The sequence below is a fragment of the Adiantum capillus-veneris genome, chromosome 17, assembly GCF_014529385.1.
Source record: "Adiantum capillus-veneris isolate H3 chromosome 17, ASM1452938v2, whole genome shotgun sequence".
Taxonomy (NCBI): Eukaryota; Viridiplantae; Streptophyta; class Polypodiopsida; order Polypodiales; family Pteridaceae; genus Adiantum; species Adiantum capillus-veneris.
In genome coordinates this window covers 126,668,136-126,685,960 of record NC_140947.1, presented here as the reverse complement: position 1 = coordinate 126,685,960, position 17,825 = coordinate 126,668,136, and the positions used below count along the sequence as shown (strand labels likewise).

General features: G+C 43.4%; 1 protein-coding gene across 14 annotated transcripts in view; it reads left to right on the top strand.

Annotated features, from left to right (window-relative positions):
* Positions 1 to 1,337: 1,337 nt before the first annotated feature.
* LOC147438039 (uncharacterized) overlaps positions 1,338 to 17,825 on the top strand; it is a 64,723-nt gene continuing 48,235 nt past the window's right edge. For 9 of the 14 annotated variants that reach the window (XM_086487410.1, XM_086487411.1, XM_086487412.1 and 6 more), the window contains exons 1-3: positions 1,340 to 1,633; positions 1,802 to 2,388; positions 2,476 to 2,875. In XM_086487410.1, the coding sequence (XP_086343536.1) occupies positions 1,854 to 2,388; positions 2,476 to 2,875 (935 nt within the window). In that variant the 5' untranslated portion in view covers positions 1,340 to 1,633; positions 1,802 to 1,853. Of the gene's footprint in view, positions 2,389 to 2,475; positions 2,876 to 17,825 lie in introns of all 14 variants that reach the window. The other 5 variants (XM_086487402.1, XM_086487401.1, XM_086487399.1 and 2 more) reach the window with 3 other exon arrangements.

The following is a 17,825-nucleotide window of genomic DNA, read 5'->3' as shown; positions in this document are numbered from 1 at the left end:
GGTTTAAATCCCATTACCAATGGGAACATGCTTTATGGCATGCACATACACTCAGTTGCAAGCCACTCCTTATGTGGAGATTGCACAGGAAAGGGTGGCTACAGTCAGTTAAGTAGTCCTATATATGTAAAGGCTTTACATCAATTAAAAGCGTGGTTATTTTTCCTATGTGTTATTATTCTCATTCCCTCTCTTTTTTGCTACCCCATCTCACCATCCACCATAGCTTACTTTCCTTACACTCCACGAGCTCCTAGACCATGTTGCACACCTTGTGACTAACAACACGTGCCAAACAGAATCCTACCATGCAGGCTTATAACTGTTTCCATATGGAGTGAACCCTTGATTTTATCAGAATGAACAATTAAGAGAGAAAATGATAGGTAGTAGAAATGGTACTTCGTACACTACTTTCCCAAAATCCTTTGCTCATACATGTCCTTTAATTTGTGAAGAGTTAAGTGTGATGAAAGCATTGCATCATATGCATCTACTTGTAGAGCTCAACCAAAATAGATTAAGAAATAAGACTAAAGCAAATCATATGCTTCCTATGAGATGGAGAATATTACTTACCCGGAGGTCAAGGGGCAATTTTCAAACCTCAAAGATACATTACCAAAATTCCTTTGACATGTTAAACAATAAAAGTAGAAATTAGTGAAGACAAATATATATTTAAGTAATAACCTTGGGTGTTGCCTTGGCAATCCGAACCCTTTGGTTAGATTCTATAAAGAAACTATTTAAACTATCAGTTACTATTGTGACCAACATAGTCTATTGTGTTACTAATAGTGATTGTAAGCAACTGGATAAGGTGAAATTATCCACTACCCCTTGGCAGATCGAGGACTTCTTTCCTTAAAAGTACAACTATGAAGAGGCTAATTAGTGACCCTCAACACCACTCTTCCTCTCCCCCAAGACCGTGAGGCTTTGATACCAATGTAAGACTCGGGGACATACACATGCCTTTCTCCACCCAACCGTGCCATGTATAAAGCCTTGGCCGTACTATATAAATGCGGCTGTACCGCATGTGCGTTCTGACCCTTGGCTTGACATCGAGCACATCAACTGGTGCAGCCAACTAGCTGACAAGGAGGAAAGAGAAAGTATTATGTTGCTATCAACAACGACCTGAACACAAAATAAAAAAAGAAAATTAGGATGGATTTTGTATACTTGGACAGGAGGACACATGTCGAAGTTTACTTATCAAGGACGAAGTCGTGGGGACGTCTTGGGTTCAAACCCGCGGGGCTCAAAGTAGGCGCCCCATTTTTTTTTTCAGAGTGTCCATGCGCATTGAGATATCCCGCGGAGGATCAACCGTTGATCCCACCGCTTTGCCCGCAGGCCTGCACAACGCCCCCGTATTGTGTGGCTGGCCGGCTGTTTGGCCTCTACGTGTTCGAGCCCGTCATTCGGCTTCGGGGATGCCTTGGAAGACTGTGTCATGCCGGCTTTCGATGATGACGACGAGGACGAGCATAAGTGCGTTACAATCAGAGAAGTGAAAGAGAGGAAGCGAGAGAGGGAGAGAACCTCCACTGAATGCGTTCGACATCTCTCTCTCTCTCTCTCTCTCTCTCTCTCTCTGTGCGTCCATCGATTTTCGAACAGCGTACGTGCATCTGTTCTGCTCTTTAGAATAAGCTGAGGGGAAGCTTTGTTGGGCTGTTGCTACCTCTCGCGCGCGCGCACACACACACACACACACACACACACACACACACACACACTTTTTCACACACGTTTAGTTCTGTAACTGACAAAAAACAGACACACCCAGATTGGCAACCGCACCATTCTTACATCAAGGCATTTGAGACTAGCAGAGTGAGATGGCGCCACACCTCAACCGGCTTACCACTGTCAGCCAACAGCCATCCTTGCGAGACTACAAACCTCATCGGCATACATTTTCTTTGAGCTCCATCCTCGACTCACACACATGGAAGGAGTCCATTTCTATACCGCAAACGCCCTCCAGCCAAGCTGGGAACGATGACCTTGAAGGGAGTTTCAGAATTTTGTTTTATGACACTCTATCACATAAAGTCAAGGAGCTTGTCTTCTCTGCTGAAGAGGATTTTGACTCTAACATACTAGACATTCTCCAACCTCAAAGCATTTCAGGTCAGGCGTCGTGTCTTTCTTCACAGAATTCTACGGATTCAGAGGCAAATACAAGTGATTTGGACTCCCATCTTTGTGAGGCGGCTTTGCGATCTGTGTATGCTCAAGGTAACCTAGAACTCAGCATAAAGGATAGGCAAGAGCTTGCTGACAACGTGAAAAGGGCATTCTTACTACCCGAAGCTACTTTTCGGGAATCTAGAAGTAGGGCTGTTAAGGCAGTAAGGCATAGGCGAGCTGGTAAGGCTGTATTCTTTGAGCTTTCAGGAAGCAGGCTATTTGTAGGAACCAGCATCTGAAGTATTAATTATAATATATATTTTGCAGAAGTTCAAGCCCACCTTACTGACTTGCAGCAGGACAAAGGATGGTCACTGAATCCTGAGCATTTTGAGAGCGTTTCCTTCTATGAAGAATGCAAGTCAAGGGAATTATTTGAACTTTCCAGCTTCCATGAAGAATTGCAATCATTGCCATCATTTTCTGCTCAGGTTCAAGTATCTGTTATGTCAGCCGAAGATTTAAGCAGCAACAATCAGTGCTTAAAGAAAAGAATGTGCTATGGTGCGTCAGAAGGATCTCAAGTCTATTGTACAGTGAGGGTCGTTCCGGCTGGTCAGGGCTTGAATGATGTAGAGAGCTCAACCCCAAATTTCATAACTGAATTATCAGTATTCTCAAAATTTGCGGAATGGCATGACAAGTCCCCATGGATCTCTTTATGCAGGTAGTACTTTGGTAGAATGTTAGTTGTTCCTTGATGTAACCACTAGATGATCTTATTATTCATCTAGGTGTGTTGAAGAAAAAAGGAAGTCCTGAAATTGTCTTCAGTAATCACTGGTCCTATGTATACCTTTGTGATTGTTGCATCATTTTTTATTTGTGTCATCTATCCCTCTCTTACTAATTATATACACATTTACTATGGCCCGTGGCATGGAAAGAACAAGCTTGAGAGTGATCTTGGCTTGCGTGGCCTCAGCCTTTCCTTTCATGAAGGTATTGGGGCATTGGGGCCTTGTGCTCTTATGTTTGTGTGTGCTTTTGGAGGGTTAAATTAGGGCCTATATAAAGATGCTTGGGGTAATTTAGGATAGCTCATTGATTGAAGAGTTTGTATAGTTTTGGTCCCCCGGGGGGGGAGGTTTCAAGTGGCAAATCTTTACGTGGATGAAGGATGTGCTCCCAATACTAGAGAAACACTTCGTTGTTCAAGGCCATTGGTTCTTTCTGTGGGAGGGCTCGAGCGATGTGTGTGAGATTCTCTTTTTTAACCTCTTTGTCATTCAAGTTGTAACGGCTCGATGTCATTTCCTTCCTTATCATATTTCAATTTGTAGCTGTTTTCCAAGTTGTTTGAGGTCATTCATAGTGGATGGTTGTCACAACCTCCTTGTGTATAGGAGCTTGTAACATTGATGCCACACCTCAACTTTTCTTCCTTTTCCAAGTAATAGCATTGTCCTACACATGTACCCCGCCTCTTTAATGTTCAAACAACTAACAAACGTGAATTATGGTAAGGAAGGAGACGATATCATACCATTTACAAGCAAACTTGTTACTACTTAGTGGAGAATACATCTCTTGGAATTTGGTATGGGGTGTGTGTACATAAACTCATGTGGGGTGGCCTGCCAACTGGTTGGTATTCTCCCTTATTCAAAATCAAGAGAAGGATGATACTTTTGAATCTGGTGGAGATTCTAAGAAGGAAGTGATTTTGTCATAGGTGTGGTGGGTTAAGGCATCCAAAGGAATGATCCGAAGAAATTTGAGTCGGCAAGTCTGCATCGGGTTTAAATTTCGGTGAGGCAGTTAATGTCACTCTATGCTGCGGCTTTCACACACTTCTTTTATCGACTTGTATCATCATAGAGTGTCACAGTGCTGACGTGGCAACCTTGTTGAAGGGGACTTGTAGAAGCGTTCGAAGTGATTGGATAAGTGAAAGACCCTAAAAACGAGTTGACGTGACAACACTACGGACACCCAGATTTCATGCCGCAAATCATGGGGTTGTATAGACAGGCAATTCACAGAATAGCCTCATGGATGCCAATTTTTGTCTCTAGAAGCTTATGAGGGCCTAGCTATTCATATTAGGTGCTTTTCGAGGCTAGGGGTCTTTAAATAGGAACCGTGGGGGTTCCCTCTGGCGTCTTGAGTGTGCGGAAGCAGGGATAGAGCTTTCCCACGGTTGTAGCATTTTGTGAAGCTACATTCGAAAGGGGCGCCAGGGTATCGGAAGGAGGTTATTAGGGCCAATGATCTAGGAGTGGAACTCTTGCCACTCCATGCCTATTGTGTGGATCTTCTGTGTGGATCAATATAAAAAGTAGTACCGGAAAGGGCACCAGGGTTATTAGGGCCAGTGATCTAGGAGTGGAACTCTGTCACTCCGTGTCTACTGTGTGGATTTTCTGTCAGAAGTTGGTTACGTGGCATGCCCATTGGAAGGACTAGCCGAGAGGACAAGGGGTTGAGAGTTAAAAACTCTAACCAAGAAGATCAGAAGATCTGGCCTAGAGGGCCTAGGGGGTTAAGGTTTCAAAACCAACTTGAAGAGCACCCGTCAAGGGGCCTAAACCCTAAAATGGAAAATGTCAAGTCAATTGCAAATTTTCGTAAATTATGCTACCATGCTGAGGTGGCAAGTTGTATGGAATTCTACGAATTGTGCTGGCAGATTTTGGGAAGTTTTGCGTGAAGATTTTGGGAGAAGATGCTTTTGGTGCCAAGTTCTTTGACCATAGCTTTTGGGGCTTTGCTCTTGGGCATCCCGTGTACTGTTTATAAGTGCCTAGAGGGCAAGTCTTCTCATAGCATTTGGACATAGAATCGCGAAGAGAACTTGACCCGTTGTACTTTGTGAAGCAATAACAAAGAAATACCGAAAGGGGTGTCAGTCTCTGGGGCTAGCGCATCTGCAAATGGAACTACGCAGTTGTGTGTCGACTCTCCTCTTTTCTCCCCCTTTCTTTATTCAAGCTCAGTTTCGTTATTTGCAGATTTTTTTTAATGTTGCTATTGATTTCTCGCCTTGGAGTGTCCATTGTTGTCCAAGCTTGTACTCATAGTTGGCCAAAATACTCCAAGTTTTCAGATCCTTTGCATAGTCTGGTCTTTCGCAAAGTGAAGTCCTACTATGGTAATATGTGCTTGACTTAGGTATTGGTTTTTCTCTTCAGGATTAATGCATTAGAGCAAGATTCCATCTCAGTTTCTTTTGTATAGCCTACCAGCTAGTAATTGATACACAATCAATTTCTCAATTAATTCGATTGTAATAGAAAGTGGTATTTGCGAATCCACTTGAGCTATGGTCATCAATGATACCATATTTTCCGACCATCGAGGTATCATTTCCACGGAGAACAGATATGCATCTGGTAGATCATCATCTACTCCTTTAGGAGGTTCTCTTGAAACAATCCTAGACAAATGATCCGCTCGTTGATGAGTAGTGCCTTTTTTTACAACTACCGTGAAATCAAATTCCAGAAGAATGATGAACCATCTTACTATTCTTCCTGTGCTGCATGGCTTGTTGACCAAGTACAATAAGGCTTGGTGGTGCACAAAGAACACAAATTTGTTTGCTAATAGGTAATGTCTATACTTTTTTACGGCATAGATCATTCCTAATCCTTCCCTTTCACTGGTGGTATAATTATTTTCTGCCATGTTCAACTGTCGGCTAGCATAAGAAATGTAAGGTGCAGCGGAATGAATGTTGTATTTTCTCAAGATTAGTGATCTTTATTGCTCAAGGTTCCTTTTAGTTCTTAGGGAAAGAGAGAGCTTTCCATCTTATGGAGAATGCTATGATCACGAACAAAGTGAGTGGATATTGCGCGTGCAAGTGAATGAGACTGAGAGAAGGAGAGAGAAGAGATACGACACCCGAGAGTTTGTAAAACCCTCCTCCGAAGGCCCCACTCTCGTCGGCGAGAGTGGTCTATTCTTTGATTGCACAGAGGTGTACAATGCGTATGCAATGGACTATGCAACTTGGTTTATGCCGACGACGACGACGACGACGATGGCTGAAATCTGAGATCTTCTAATCGCTGAATTTCGGGACTGTTTCGGTGGCTGAAATCGACTGTTTTGGCTGCGTTTTTATGGCTGAAAATGGGGGAAATCTGCTAATGTTCTGCTGCTGAAAACCTGCGTTTTCCAATGGCTGAAAACTGCAGATCTGCTGGCGTTTTTGATGGGCTGAAAAAAAGCTGAAGTTTGCTGTAAAAACGTTGAGGCTGCAGATGTTCTCCTTGCCAAAAAAACGCTACAAACTGCTGAATTCCTGCTTGCTTCCCTAGCGTTAGTGTTTGATGAAAAACACTGAGAGTTGCTGATGTCTTGCTGATGCTTAACGATCCCAAAACGCTGAGGTTGAGGGTGGTTGTCGCGGGAACATGCCAGGCCAATGGACTTGATGGCGCTGATGTTGCTATGGGAGAAAAACGCCAAGGGAGGTATGGCGATGGGTCATAAGGGGGGGTACTGCTGAGAAGTTGCCTGTTGGGCGGGAAGCTCCTGCTGCCTCTTCTGCCAGAAAGTGTGAACTTTGGTTCGCTTATATAGAAACTTAGCAAAATTGCCCTACCTATTGTGCCAGAAAGTGTGAACTTTGGTGCGCTTATATAGAAACTTAGCAAAATTGCCCTACCTACTTTTGTTGGAAAGTCACTTAAAAATAATAAGTGAAAATCCCAATAAATAGGAAAATAGGCTAAATGTACTGAAAAATTCCCCTAACTGATGCTAATGGATTCTGATGGGAATTTCGATGATCATGCTGTGTGTAACCGGAGGATATGCATCTATGCTAAGTGACTGGGCATGCACGGTCTACGAATAGACTCACAAAAGTGCCAGATCACTGCTAATCTAACTGACTTGGCTGATGGGAACCCTGCTATGGTGTAGCTTGTCCACGGACACATAGGGTTGGGATGTGTCACGTGACAAGAAATAGGAAAATCAATTTTCCCGTCTCCTAGTTGAGCTAGTATACACCCGATGACAAAATTTGAAGCATCTATATGTATGTGGAATATCTTATTCCAATCTGGTGCTTTCAAAATTGGAGCTGAGGTGAGAGCTTGCTTAAGCTTCATGAAGGATTCTTCACACTCATCAGTCCATTCAAAGTGTGTAATCAAGCTATACATGGGTTTTCCAATTATAGCGTACATGTAAATGAACCGTCTGTAATATCCACAATGTCCCATGAAGGCTTGAATCCCCTTGACTGTTGTTGGTCTAAGCAATTCAACAATAACATGAATTATATTTATATGAGTAGCGATGCCATTTTTAGACACTATATGTCCAAGAATTTTTCCTTGTCTACCTATGAATGTACACTTTTCAGAATTTAAGCAAATCCTATAGAGTCTACATTTTTCGAATACCTTTTTGAGATGTTCAAAATAATCAGCTCGGATTGATGAATGTACGTATAGATCATCCATATATACTTCCAAGAATTTCCTTTAACCCAAAGGGCATAACCCGATAGGCAAAAATATCCCATTCCGTTGCAAAAGCAGTTTTATGGTGATCTTTTAGGTCAAGCAAAAGTTGATTGTATCCCGAAAAGCCATCTAAGAAGCTGTAAGCTTCTTTTTTTGCAACTCGTTCGAACACAGGCTCAGTGAGTGGAAGAGGAAAGTTGTCTCTAATGGTAGTTGCATTCACTTTCTTGAGGTTTACACACGTGTAATTTTCTTCTTCTTGGGTACGGCTATAATTGGAGACACCAAATCTGTGTGTTCAATTTCATAAATGAATTAAGCTTCCTTTAGTTTCTCAATCTCTTCTTTGATCTTTCTGGCAAATGTTTCATTGTATGTGTATGGTCTTTGTCTACTTGGTTTCGCATCATCTCTCATGGGTATGGTATGTTGACAGATTTCTGAATCAACACCCTTGAGATCTTCGTAAGACCAAGCGAAGATATCTCGGTATTCCCTTAGTAAGCTTAGTAAAATCTCTTCCTTCTTCTTCTCTTAGGTCATTTGCAATGTAGGCAGGCTTAGGTTCTTCTCTTGGTTCAGCCAAGTCTATCTTTTTCGCGTTTTCAGGCTTTTCGTAGGACTCGCCCTGTTTTCGTAGTTCTCTAACAAGTTGTTCTACTATAATTTTTCGGTTTTGGAGAGTATATTTTTTGTAATGGGACGGAACACTCATTACATCTTTACCATCCTTTTCTATGGTTTCCATTTCGGTTGTATATATCTCCTTTAGAGCTTTTTTCAACTCTTGATACTTCTTTTTTCGCTCAACTCGTGTCATGGTTGGCTCCTTGTCCTGTTGGTTTGGCTTTGCTTGAGTATCCTTTCTTGTTTTTCTCAATGTTTTCGAATTCCTGGATTTTTATTTCAAGGATATCTGCCATTGATTTTTTCCTTGACACAATTATGTGCATCTATCTGCATTAGGAACTGTGTTCTACTGGAGACTGATGGCATAGGTCTTGTTTTCACGTTTTCGGTGTCTCTTTTTCGTTTATACCATTTTTGTCTTCTCGATTTCTGGTTAGGAAAGTCAAAAAACTTTTCCTCCTCTCCTTTCAAGAGTAGCTTAGCTTTCACATGTTCTTTTTCTGATCCCGAATCTTATGAGGTAGCTGAGTGTTCTTCTAACTCATCTGTTGCATCGTAGTAGAGGTCTGAAAAGACTTGTTGAGCTTTCATCAAGTCCTTGGGTTTCTCAATTTCATCTTCAATGTGGAGGGTTGAAATCATTTGGATGGGAACTATGTCGTAGCCATCCTCATTGCAAAATTGAGTAGACATAAACGTATTCACACATACATCCATTGTCGCTAAAATTTGAGTCCACTCAAATGGTTCGAACAAAAATGTTCTAGAAAGGGTTCAAGTACATAGGCTTTGTCTGTGCAATCCCTTTCTAAGGTACATTCAAGCTTCCATTCCTTGAAGCTCTGCACATCCAAATAGGAGTGTCTTTGTTCAACCAAGAAGAAAGCTTAGTTTCAGCCGAAGAGGCTGAATCGAACTCTTGTATGGGCATTTTCATGGCATCTCTATAAGTGTGATCTTTTAAATTAACCCTTGTTATAGATCCCACTTGCTTCAAGTACAGATAGTTGTTTCCCCAATCTTGGATAAGCTGTACCTGTCGCATGAAAGGTCTTTCCAATATGGTTTCGTAATTGAGTTTCTTCCCAAAGTCTACTATGGCAAAGGTGTGTTGATATTCAATCTCACAGGAATTAACTATCACTTTTTCTAGCAATCCTTAGGGTCTTTCAATATGTCCATCAGCCAATTGCAACTTCATTCGAGTTTGTCTAATGGCTGGTTGTTCCTAGGATTCCCATATTACTTTTGTGGCTATGGCTATGCCTGCCCCGCTATCCAGTATTGCCATGGTTTCAATGTCATTATATTTCATTGGAAGGGTGGTGTTTCCTTCTTCCCCTTCGTTATGTTCTCCAACTTTGTTCGCCGGAACAGATCGAATCTCTTTGTTATCCATTTCGTGTTGCAATCTTTTCAAATTTTTCACGATGAGCCCCGTTATCCCTACCTTCTCTAGGGTTGTCTGTAGATCATTCCATAAATATGGTCTAATTTTTAACAGTTCTTCCAAAGTAAGAGTGCATTGATGGGTGTAGACATGATTGAATGAATATTGTCTACTTCCAGGGTCCGTTCCGCTCTTTTTACTTGAGTGGTCTTATACACTATGGATTCATCTTCGTTATCTCCCAAGTAAGACAGAGATGATACCCATTGACTGTAAGTTTGTAGGGAGATTAAGAAAAGCTAAACCTGAAAGGGGAACAAAGGAAACCAATGGAGATTTTAGCAAATTTGCCTAGTCGTCGGGAGATTTTGGCAAATTTTTGACAGTGAATCAAGCACAAACGTCAATTGCAGGTTGACATGTGCATGAAAAGATTGATCAAGTACTCCAAGGATCCGAAATATTTGAATCACCTGAAGAATTACCTGCTTGACGAGGTTCACACTAGATGGCGCGAGGCCATCCATTCTCCTCTCAAGTTGGTACTGAAGCAGAAAGCAAAGTCGAGTGTAGAATATCAGAAATTGTAATCGTCGAGAGAGTTTGACAAAGCTCTTGAGAGGAAGACAAACCATTTGATAAAAAGCCTAAAGCACTCTCGGAAGAAAAGGAAATCAACAGATTTCTGTGGTTATTTGGGTTGAAAATCGGGGCTTAAACCTCGAAAAGTGAAAAAGCTAAGTCAACTACATATTTCTGTAAATTGCGTTGACATGCTGACGTGCCAGGCAATACGGATGTCCATGAATCACGTTGGCAGTTTTTGGGCAGTTTCGCGTGAAGATTTGAGAGTAGATGCTTTTGGTGCCAAGTGCTTTTGGACCAAAGCTTTTGGGGCTCTGTTGTCAGGTGCAACGGAATTGAACATGGTGAAGATCAAGGTTTTACACTTCCACAAATCTTTTACTTCTTTTCCTTGCGTTAGTAATTGCCTTTAGCTTAAATGATGGTTCTGTCACGTGACACATCCAACCCTATGTGCCCGTGGACTGATTGGATGGGATGATGAGGCTAGGGTGATGAGGCCAGAATCAAGCCCATCCTAGCCTCATCATCCCATTGCATCAGCAACTTTCCTTGCCAGAATCAAGCCCATCCCATTGCATCATCATCCCTCGCCGGAAGAAGCAGACAAGCTAGCGTTTTTGAAAACCAGCATCCTAGCGTTTTTGGTTTTCCCCAGCAGTTGCAGATTCCAGCCTTTACAGCCCTTCAGCCCGGCGATTTTCAGCATTAGAAGACCATCAAGATCAGCCCAAAGAATTAGCAGATTCAGCCCGTATAGACTATCAGTTTTCAGCCTTAAGCAACCTTTGTTTTCAGCCCTAAACCTGCAGATTTTCAGCGACAAAGACCCACAGAAACAGCCCCCCAAATCAGCGTTTTTGGATTGTAGCAGATTTCAGCCCATAGCGTTTTTGGACAGCTGATAAAAGATTGCAGATTTCAGCCCTTAGGTCGGTCTCGTCGTCCCCGTCGTCATCGCCGACATAGCCTAGACTTGCATCAGTCACATGCATTCCCATTGTACCAGTTTGTGCAATCATAAGTAGACTACTCTCGCCGACGAGAGTGGGGCCTTCGGAGGAGGGTTTTACAACGTCTCTGGTGTCGTATCTCTCTTCTCTCTCTATCTCTCAGTCTCATACACTTGCACGCACAATGTCCATTCACTTTGTTTGTGATCATAGCATTCTCTCACTAAGAACGGAAGGCTCTACCTTCCATAAGAACAAAAGGAACCATGAGCACAGTTCGGAGCACTCATCTTGAGCAAAGCGCAAACATTCATTCCGCTGCACCTAACAAGTTCCTTTTACCTTTCCTTGAAGAGAGAGAGAGAGAGAGAGAGAGAGAGAGAGAGAGAGAGAGAGAGAGAGAGAGAGAGAGAGAGAGAGAGAGAGATGAAATGAAATGATATATTAACGTCTTCAAAAGGCCAAAGTGACCTATGAGACAAAAGTGTTTACAAATGATGAAACTGATACAATGTGTGTGTGAAAGATTGAAAATTAAAAACTGGAAAACTGAAGCTGAACTGAGCTAAAGTGAAATTGAACGAAATGAAATGGGATGAAATGAAAGGCTGAGATGCTGGAATCAAGATCCTATCCTATGATATCCAACATCGATCTTTGGCGGAGCTCATTAATATCCTCCTTAGTGAGTACTCTAACTGGGCGTCTCCCATGTCGTGCCAGAATAGTCCCGACCCTCTGGTGCAGCTTCCATCGATGTCTCGATGAACCTCGCAATCGTGGGCGTTTGGATTTTTCCAGCTCAGTGGCCCTGTCAGTCAGTGTACCTCTGGTACAGGTGGACTCTGAAGTTTGCTGTGATGCTTGCTCGTCTGAACGTCACGCATGTAGTGTCACAAGAGGGGCACCACGTGCCAACGGAAAAGAACAGACTGAATAGACTTTTAGCACTTCAATAACAACTGAAATGGAAAGAGAGAGACGACACGCGACACGGAGTGGCGGAATTCCATCTTAGAGAGTATTGGCCCCAAACCTTGGTGCTCTTTTCGGTATTTCTTTATATTGCATCAACACAGTACAAGCCGATACTCCACGCTCTGCACCTTCTCCAGGAAGCATGCCAGAGAATGAGCCCATGGCCTCATATTTGAAGACCCTAGGCCCAAAAGCAGTTTACATGAAAAGCCTTCAAACTCAAAAGCATCTTGTCCAAAAGCAATGCCCAAAAGCTGCCAGCGTGATTTACGAAAATCCGTACAATTGCCACATCAGCAGTGCAAATCGCGGAAATCCGTACAGGTTGCCACGTTAGCATATCAGCGCAATTTTCGAGCTGTTCGTACAGGTGCCACATCATCAGCTTCTACGTTGTCTTTTGTGTGTGAGGGTCCAGCTTCATTTTAATTCCTCTATGTCACTTGGGCCCCATCGTACGGGGTCCCATAAGTTGGTAGGACTTCTTCTTTTGCTATTGCTTCTTCTTCTTAGGGTTTAGACCCCTCGGTCGTGATCTGAAGGTTGGCTCTGCTCTTCAGTGACTTGACACGTCAGTAGTTTGTGACATGTAGTTTGAAAAAATCAGTGATCTCCCTCTGTGAGTGTCTCCTACTGTTTGGTCTCCTCAAGAGGCTCTCCCTATGTCTGCGTAGCTCCAATAAAAATAGCCCAAGGCATCTCTGATCTTGATATCTCATAACTTTGGCCAGTGGTCCAAAACCTCTCTGAATAGGCAGTGGAAATGGCCTCGTATCTCATAGTAGACTAGGCAGGACAAATGTGACGTAACTTTGTCTCTGGCTCTATATGGCATAGTTGACAAATCTTGGCGTCTACTGGTACTCCTCTAAATCTACCAGTCTCAATCTCTAGCTGATGTGACGATGTGCGCATCCGTCCAATAGCACATTGTAATCCATGGGATAGATGAGTGTCCATGTAGGCGGGTCTGATGATTGATCACAAAACCATCCTGTGTAAGCTCAAGGAGATGTTCTCTGTAGAAAGCCATCTTCGTGCCTAGCACATGCATTAGGCTGTATCCATGCCCTCCTAGTGTCTAACTGAATCAAGTGTTGTTTGATGAGCTGAGTGATCTTGGTTCGTGTGAGAGACAAGGAGGGTGCGTCCAACGAATACTGGAAAGGGGGTAGTCTATCCATGTCAAAACCATGCAGCGTGAACCAAGCTGTCATCTGTGCATACCAACAAGAGGTGTCTCCTTGTGAGGCAAGTTGTCGAGAAGACTTTAAAGCTAGATGGGCATATCTGTCTCTGGGGAGATCTCAAATACTGTGCATGAAAGAAACGGATCTGGTGAGTGCCTCAATGATGAGTGGTGGAGTAGCGAGCTCTGTATGGATAATCTCATGTGGTACAGTGGGCTTGGCCTTAATCATCCGAGAAATCATAGATACCAGAGGCCTCTCCATGCACTTCCATCCATCAGTACTACAAGCCCGGCTATGGCGATCCACTGATGGCCCCCAAATCTGCACCCCATAAAGCATAGCTGATTTGACCAAAGTATCAAAAAGCCTTAGTTTCGTTCGAGGTTCCTAAAATTGAACCTGCAAACACATCCTCTCCATCTTTCCTAAAGCCGCATACGCTCTCGTTAGCCTAGTCTCTGCTGCTCTCGTCGAAGAAAACACTGGGCCACTAAAGACCACACCAAGGTAAGTGTATGCATCTGTATACTCCACTGTCTCCTGACCATATGCAAAGGTAGGTGCAGATCGCCTGACCCATTGTGGTGTGGTGTTGAACACCATAACCTTGGTCTTGCCAAGGTTCACCGATAAGCCGTTATCACTAGCAAATGTGTGCAATGTATCCAAATGTCGCTGCATTCCCTCTGGTAAATCTGAGATCAACACAATATCATCTGCATATAATAGCAATGAGATCCAGGTCCCTGCTAACGGTGCTCCTTTATCGCCTCTCCTCTCAATGTATTCTGAAACCTCATCCACATAAATACCGAATAAAGTAGGGGAGAGTAGACAACCCTGTTTCACCCCAATAGTGGAGTGAAAAAGTTCAGACACCCCCTCGAGAGTGCAGACCTGAGCCACAACTGTCCTGCACAGGGCCATGATCCCCCAAATCAGCTCTGTGGGTACATCCATCTCCTGTAACCTGCACGTCAGTCGAGCTCTAGGGACTGTGTCAAATGCTTTGCGTAAGTCCACAAAAGTGCAGTAAATCCTCCTACCATGTGATCTGCCCTCCTCAATTATAGCTTTGAGTGTCAATATGTGATCAAGAGTGGAAAAACCTCTCCTGAAACCTGCCTGTCCTGATGCTCGCATGCCTGCTCTCTCTGCCCATCTACTCAATTGCTGTCACAAGACGGGCACCACGTGCCAATAGTAAAGAACAGACTTTTAGCACTTCAATAACAACTGAATTGAAAGAGAGAAAAGCAATTTACATGAAAAGCCTTAAACTCAAAAGCATCTTGTCCAAAAGCTGCAAGCACAAATTACGGAAATCCGTATAGTGTCACGTCAACACGTGTCAGCGCAAATCACGGAATTCCGTACAGTCTGTCACGTCAGCAGTGAGCGTGAAACGTGGAATTCCGGACAGTCTGCCACGTCAACAGTCAGCGGAAAATCCGGAATTCGGTACAGTTGCCACATCATCAGTCCATGCATGCGTATGTGGGTCCTGCTTTTTTTTTAATGCCTTTGTCACTTGGGTCCCATCGAGCGGGGTCCCATAAGTTGGTAGGAACTTCTTCTTCTTTGTCTGCTTAATCTTAGGTTCAACCTGGGGTTTTTATTATAGGCATGCCATGTAATTTGAAAAACTGTGAAACAAACAATTTGGCCAAGTGATTGGCTTTAACTGTCTTCTTTATTGGTATGAAGTGAGCCTACTTGTACTGTTTTGAAGTGTTTATTTGTGTTGTCGTAGTAGATTCTCGACCCTTGAGTGTCCAAGTCTGTTAGAGTGGTATCAGAGCACGACCGATTTCTCTTCTATGGGAAATGCGATCCCAAATTTTTTTCCGTGGCACCTATGGCTTCACGCAAGGATCAGTCGACTCCCTTTGCATTCGGAGATGCGGGCAGGGATCACGACGAAGATTCCGATCGAGAGTATGGCCCGCCTTGGCCTACTCAGGCGGAGCAACGAGAGATGACCCGTCGTCAATTGATCGGCAATGCAACAAAGATGATGCTCAATTTTGCGAAGGACCCGAAATTGGCAAAATACGTGAGCGAGGCTTCTTTTTAGGAAGTGCACAAGCAGTGGCAGAAAACCACAACACCACCCCCGAAACCCGCTCTCAAGAAACCTTAAGCTCACTTAAATATTCAGAAAAGGAATTAGAAGAGGTGGTTGATGCACGGATTGCTCAGCTTTTTGACGCGCAAAGCAAGCTAAAAAGCACGGCAAAAAGCAGAAGAAAGACACTGACTTCGCGGGTTATTTGGGTCGTCAGTCGACATTTGACAAAGCAAAGAAACAGAAGAAGCGTGTTCGATTTAAAGGAGTACCCAATTCTTCTTCTTCTTCTTCTTCTTCTGACAGTTCTTCTAGCTCTTCATATTCGAGCGAAGAAGACAGGAAAGGCAAAAAGCGAAGCAAGAAACAACGCTTCGGAAAGGGCAAGAAAAAGGCAAAAAAGTCTAAATCTTGCCCAGTGAGTGACAGTTCTACAGAGGACTCGTCTACAGATAGTTCAGACTCTGATGACGACAACTTTTATGCGAACAAGAAGAATTTTTATAAAGCCAACCAGTATGACTTTCTGGAAAATAAAAGCAAGAAAGTCCGAGAGTTTAAGGAAGGTGGACAGTCGATCAAATCTGACACTTTTTCAGGATACAAAGATGCTTCGAAGGCTTTGTCTTTTATTTAGCAATTTGACATCGCTTTCGCGGGAGGACGCTACTCAGAGCACTCCAAGGTTTGGAGAGCTGCCTCTTATTTTAAGGGGAATGCTCGAACTTGGTGGTCAACGCTTCTTTTAAACAAGACTGCGCCAGTTAAATGGTTGAAATTTAAGAAGCTCCAGAATCTTTCGCAATAAGCATCTACTGTATCTCTCTTAGTCATCCGAAGATGGTTCCAAGCAGCTCGTATATCGCGTTCATACTCTTTCGTATTTCCTCCTTGCTGACGCAAGAGTATGAACGCGATACATGAGCTGCTTGGAACCATCTTCGGATGACTAAGAGAGATACAGTGGATGCTTATTGCGAAAGATTCTGGACCTCTTTTCTACCTGCCTCTTCATTTAAGAAGATCTCGTTCAGAGAACAGATCGAGCGGTTCACCTTGGGTCTACCTACAGAGATCCGAGTTCACTGCTTGGAATAGAAGTCAGCTTCTATTGATGAGTCATGCGAAGCGGGGTTTTGCCATTCACTCTGACCTACCCCACAGATGAGATCATGACACAAAAGAGCCGAACAGACTTCAACAAATGAAAGTTGAAAAAGGAAGAGCAACCCAGATTAGAAAGATGCACGACCCAAGCTTACTCCTCAGGAGAGAGTTCGCTTTATCAGGAGCAGCTGAGGAATGTGGAAGAAAAGGCAAGATGAAAACAGGACTGGTTCCAGATTGTGTGGGTACCGATCCCAACACCATGGACGAGAGTACAGAACTTTGCCGAGCTTGGGGCAAAGTGAAAGACCAAGAGGCCCTGATCTTCTTTGATGGAGGAGCCAAGGCCAACTTCATTTCACCGTAAATGGCGGCGCGGCTCGAGATCACTCCTGATCGGATGAGACCACTTGTAGAGGCAATTCTAGCGGCACTCGGCAGGGACGTAGCCATTACACCTGTCATTGGCAAACTTCGGTTGCATTGTTAGGGGTATTTGGGGCATGAGGACTTTTTCATAATGCCTTTGGAAGGTTGTGATGTTCTCTTAGGGATTCCCTGGTACCACAAGAACAACGCCGTGGTCGATTATCGGGCGAGGAAAGCGACATTGACTACAGAGAAGGGCAGAACCATTGTACTTGATATTAAACTGAAGGGCGAGTTTGTCCATATTGTATCGGCTTTGGCCATTTCTAAATTAATGAAATCCAGCCTGTTTGTTTACTCGGTCTTTATGAAAGAATTGAGCGATAAGGATAGGACAAATATATCTAAACTTGATAAAGAACGCCAAGATTTTCTCCACTCTCACGTCGATTGCTTCTCAGAGGGCCTACTAGGCGAGTTACCGCCTGCTCGTCTTGAAGATCATACCATTGATCTGATACTTGGAAGCACACCACCGAACCGGCCACCTTATCATGAGCCGAGCACAGAATGAAGAGATTATGAACCAAGTGAAAGACCTCTTGGAAAAGGGTCTTGTCCAGCCTAGTACTTCACCGTATTGCTCTCGAGTGTTGGTTTTGAAGAAAGACGAATCTTGGAGAATGTGCATCGATTATAGAGCTCTCAACAAAATCACCATCAAGAACAGATTTCCGATTCCTAGGATCGATGATATACTCGACAGATTATAGGGATCCTCGTGCTTTAGCAGGATTGATTTGAAGAGTGGATATCATCAGATCAGAATCGCATCTGGAGACATCCACAAGACAGCTTTTTGGACGACTTTTGGGTTATTTGAGTTTTTGGTGATGCCTTTTGGCTTAACCAATG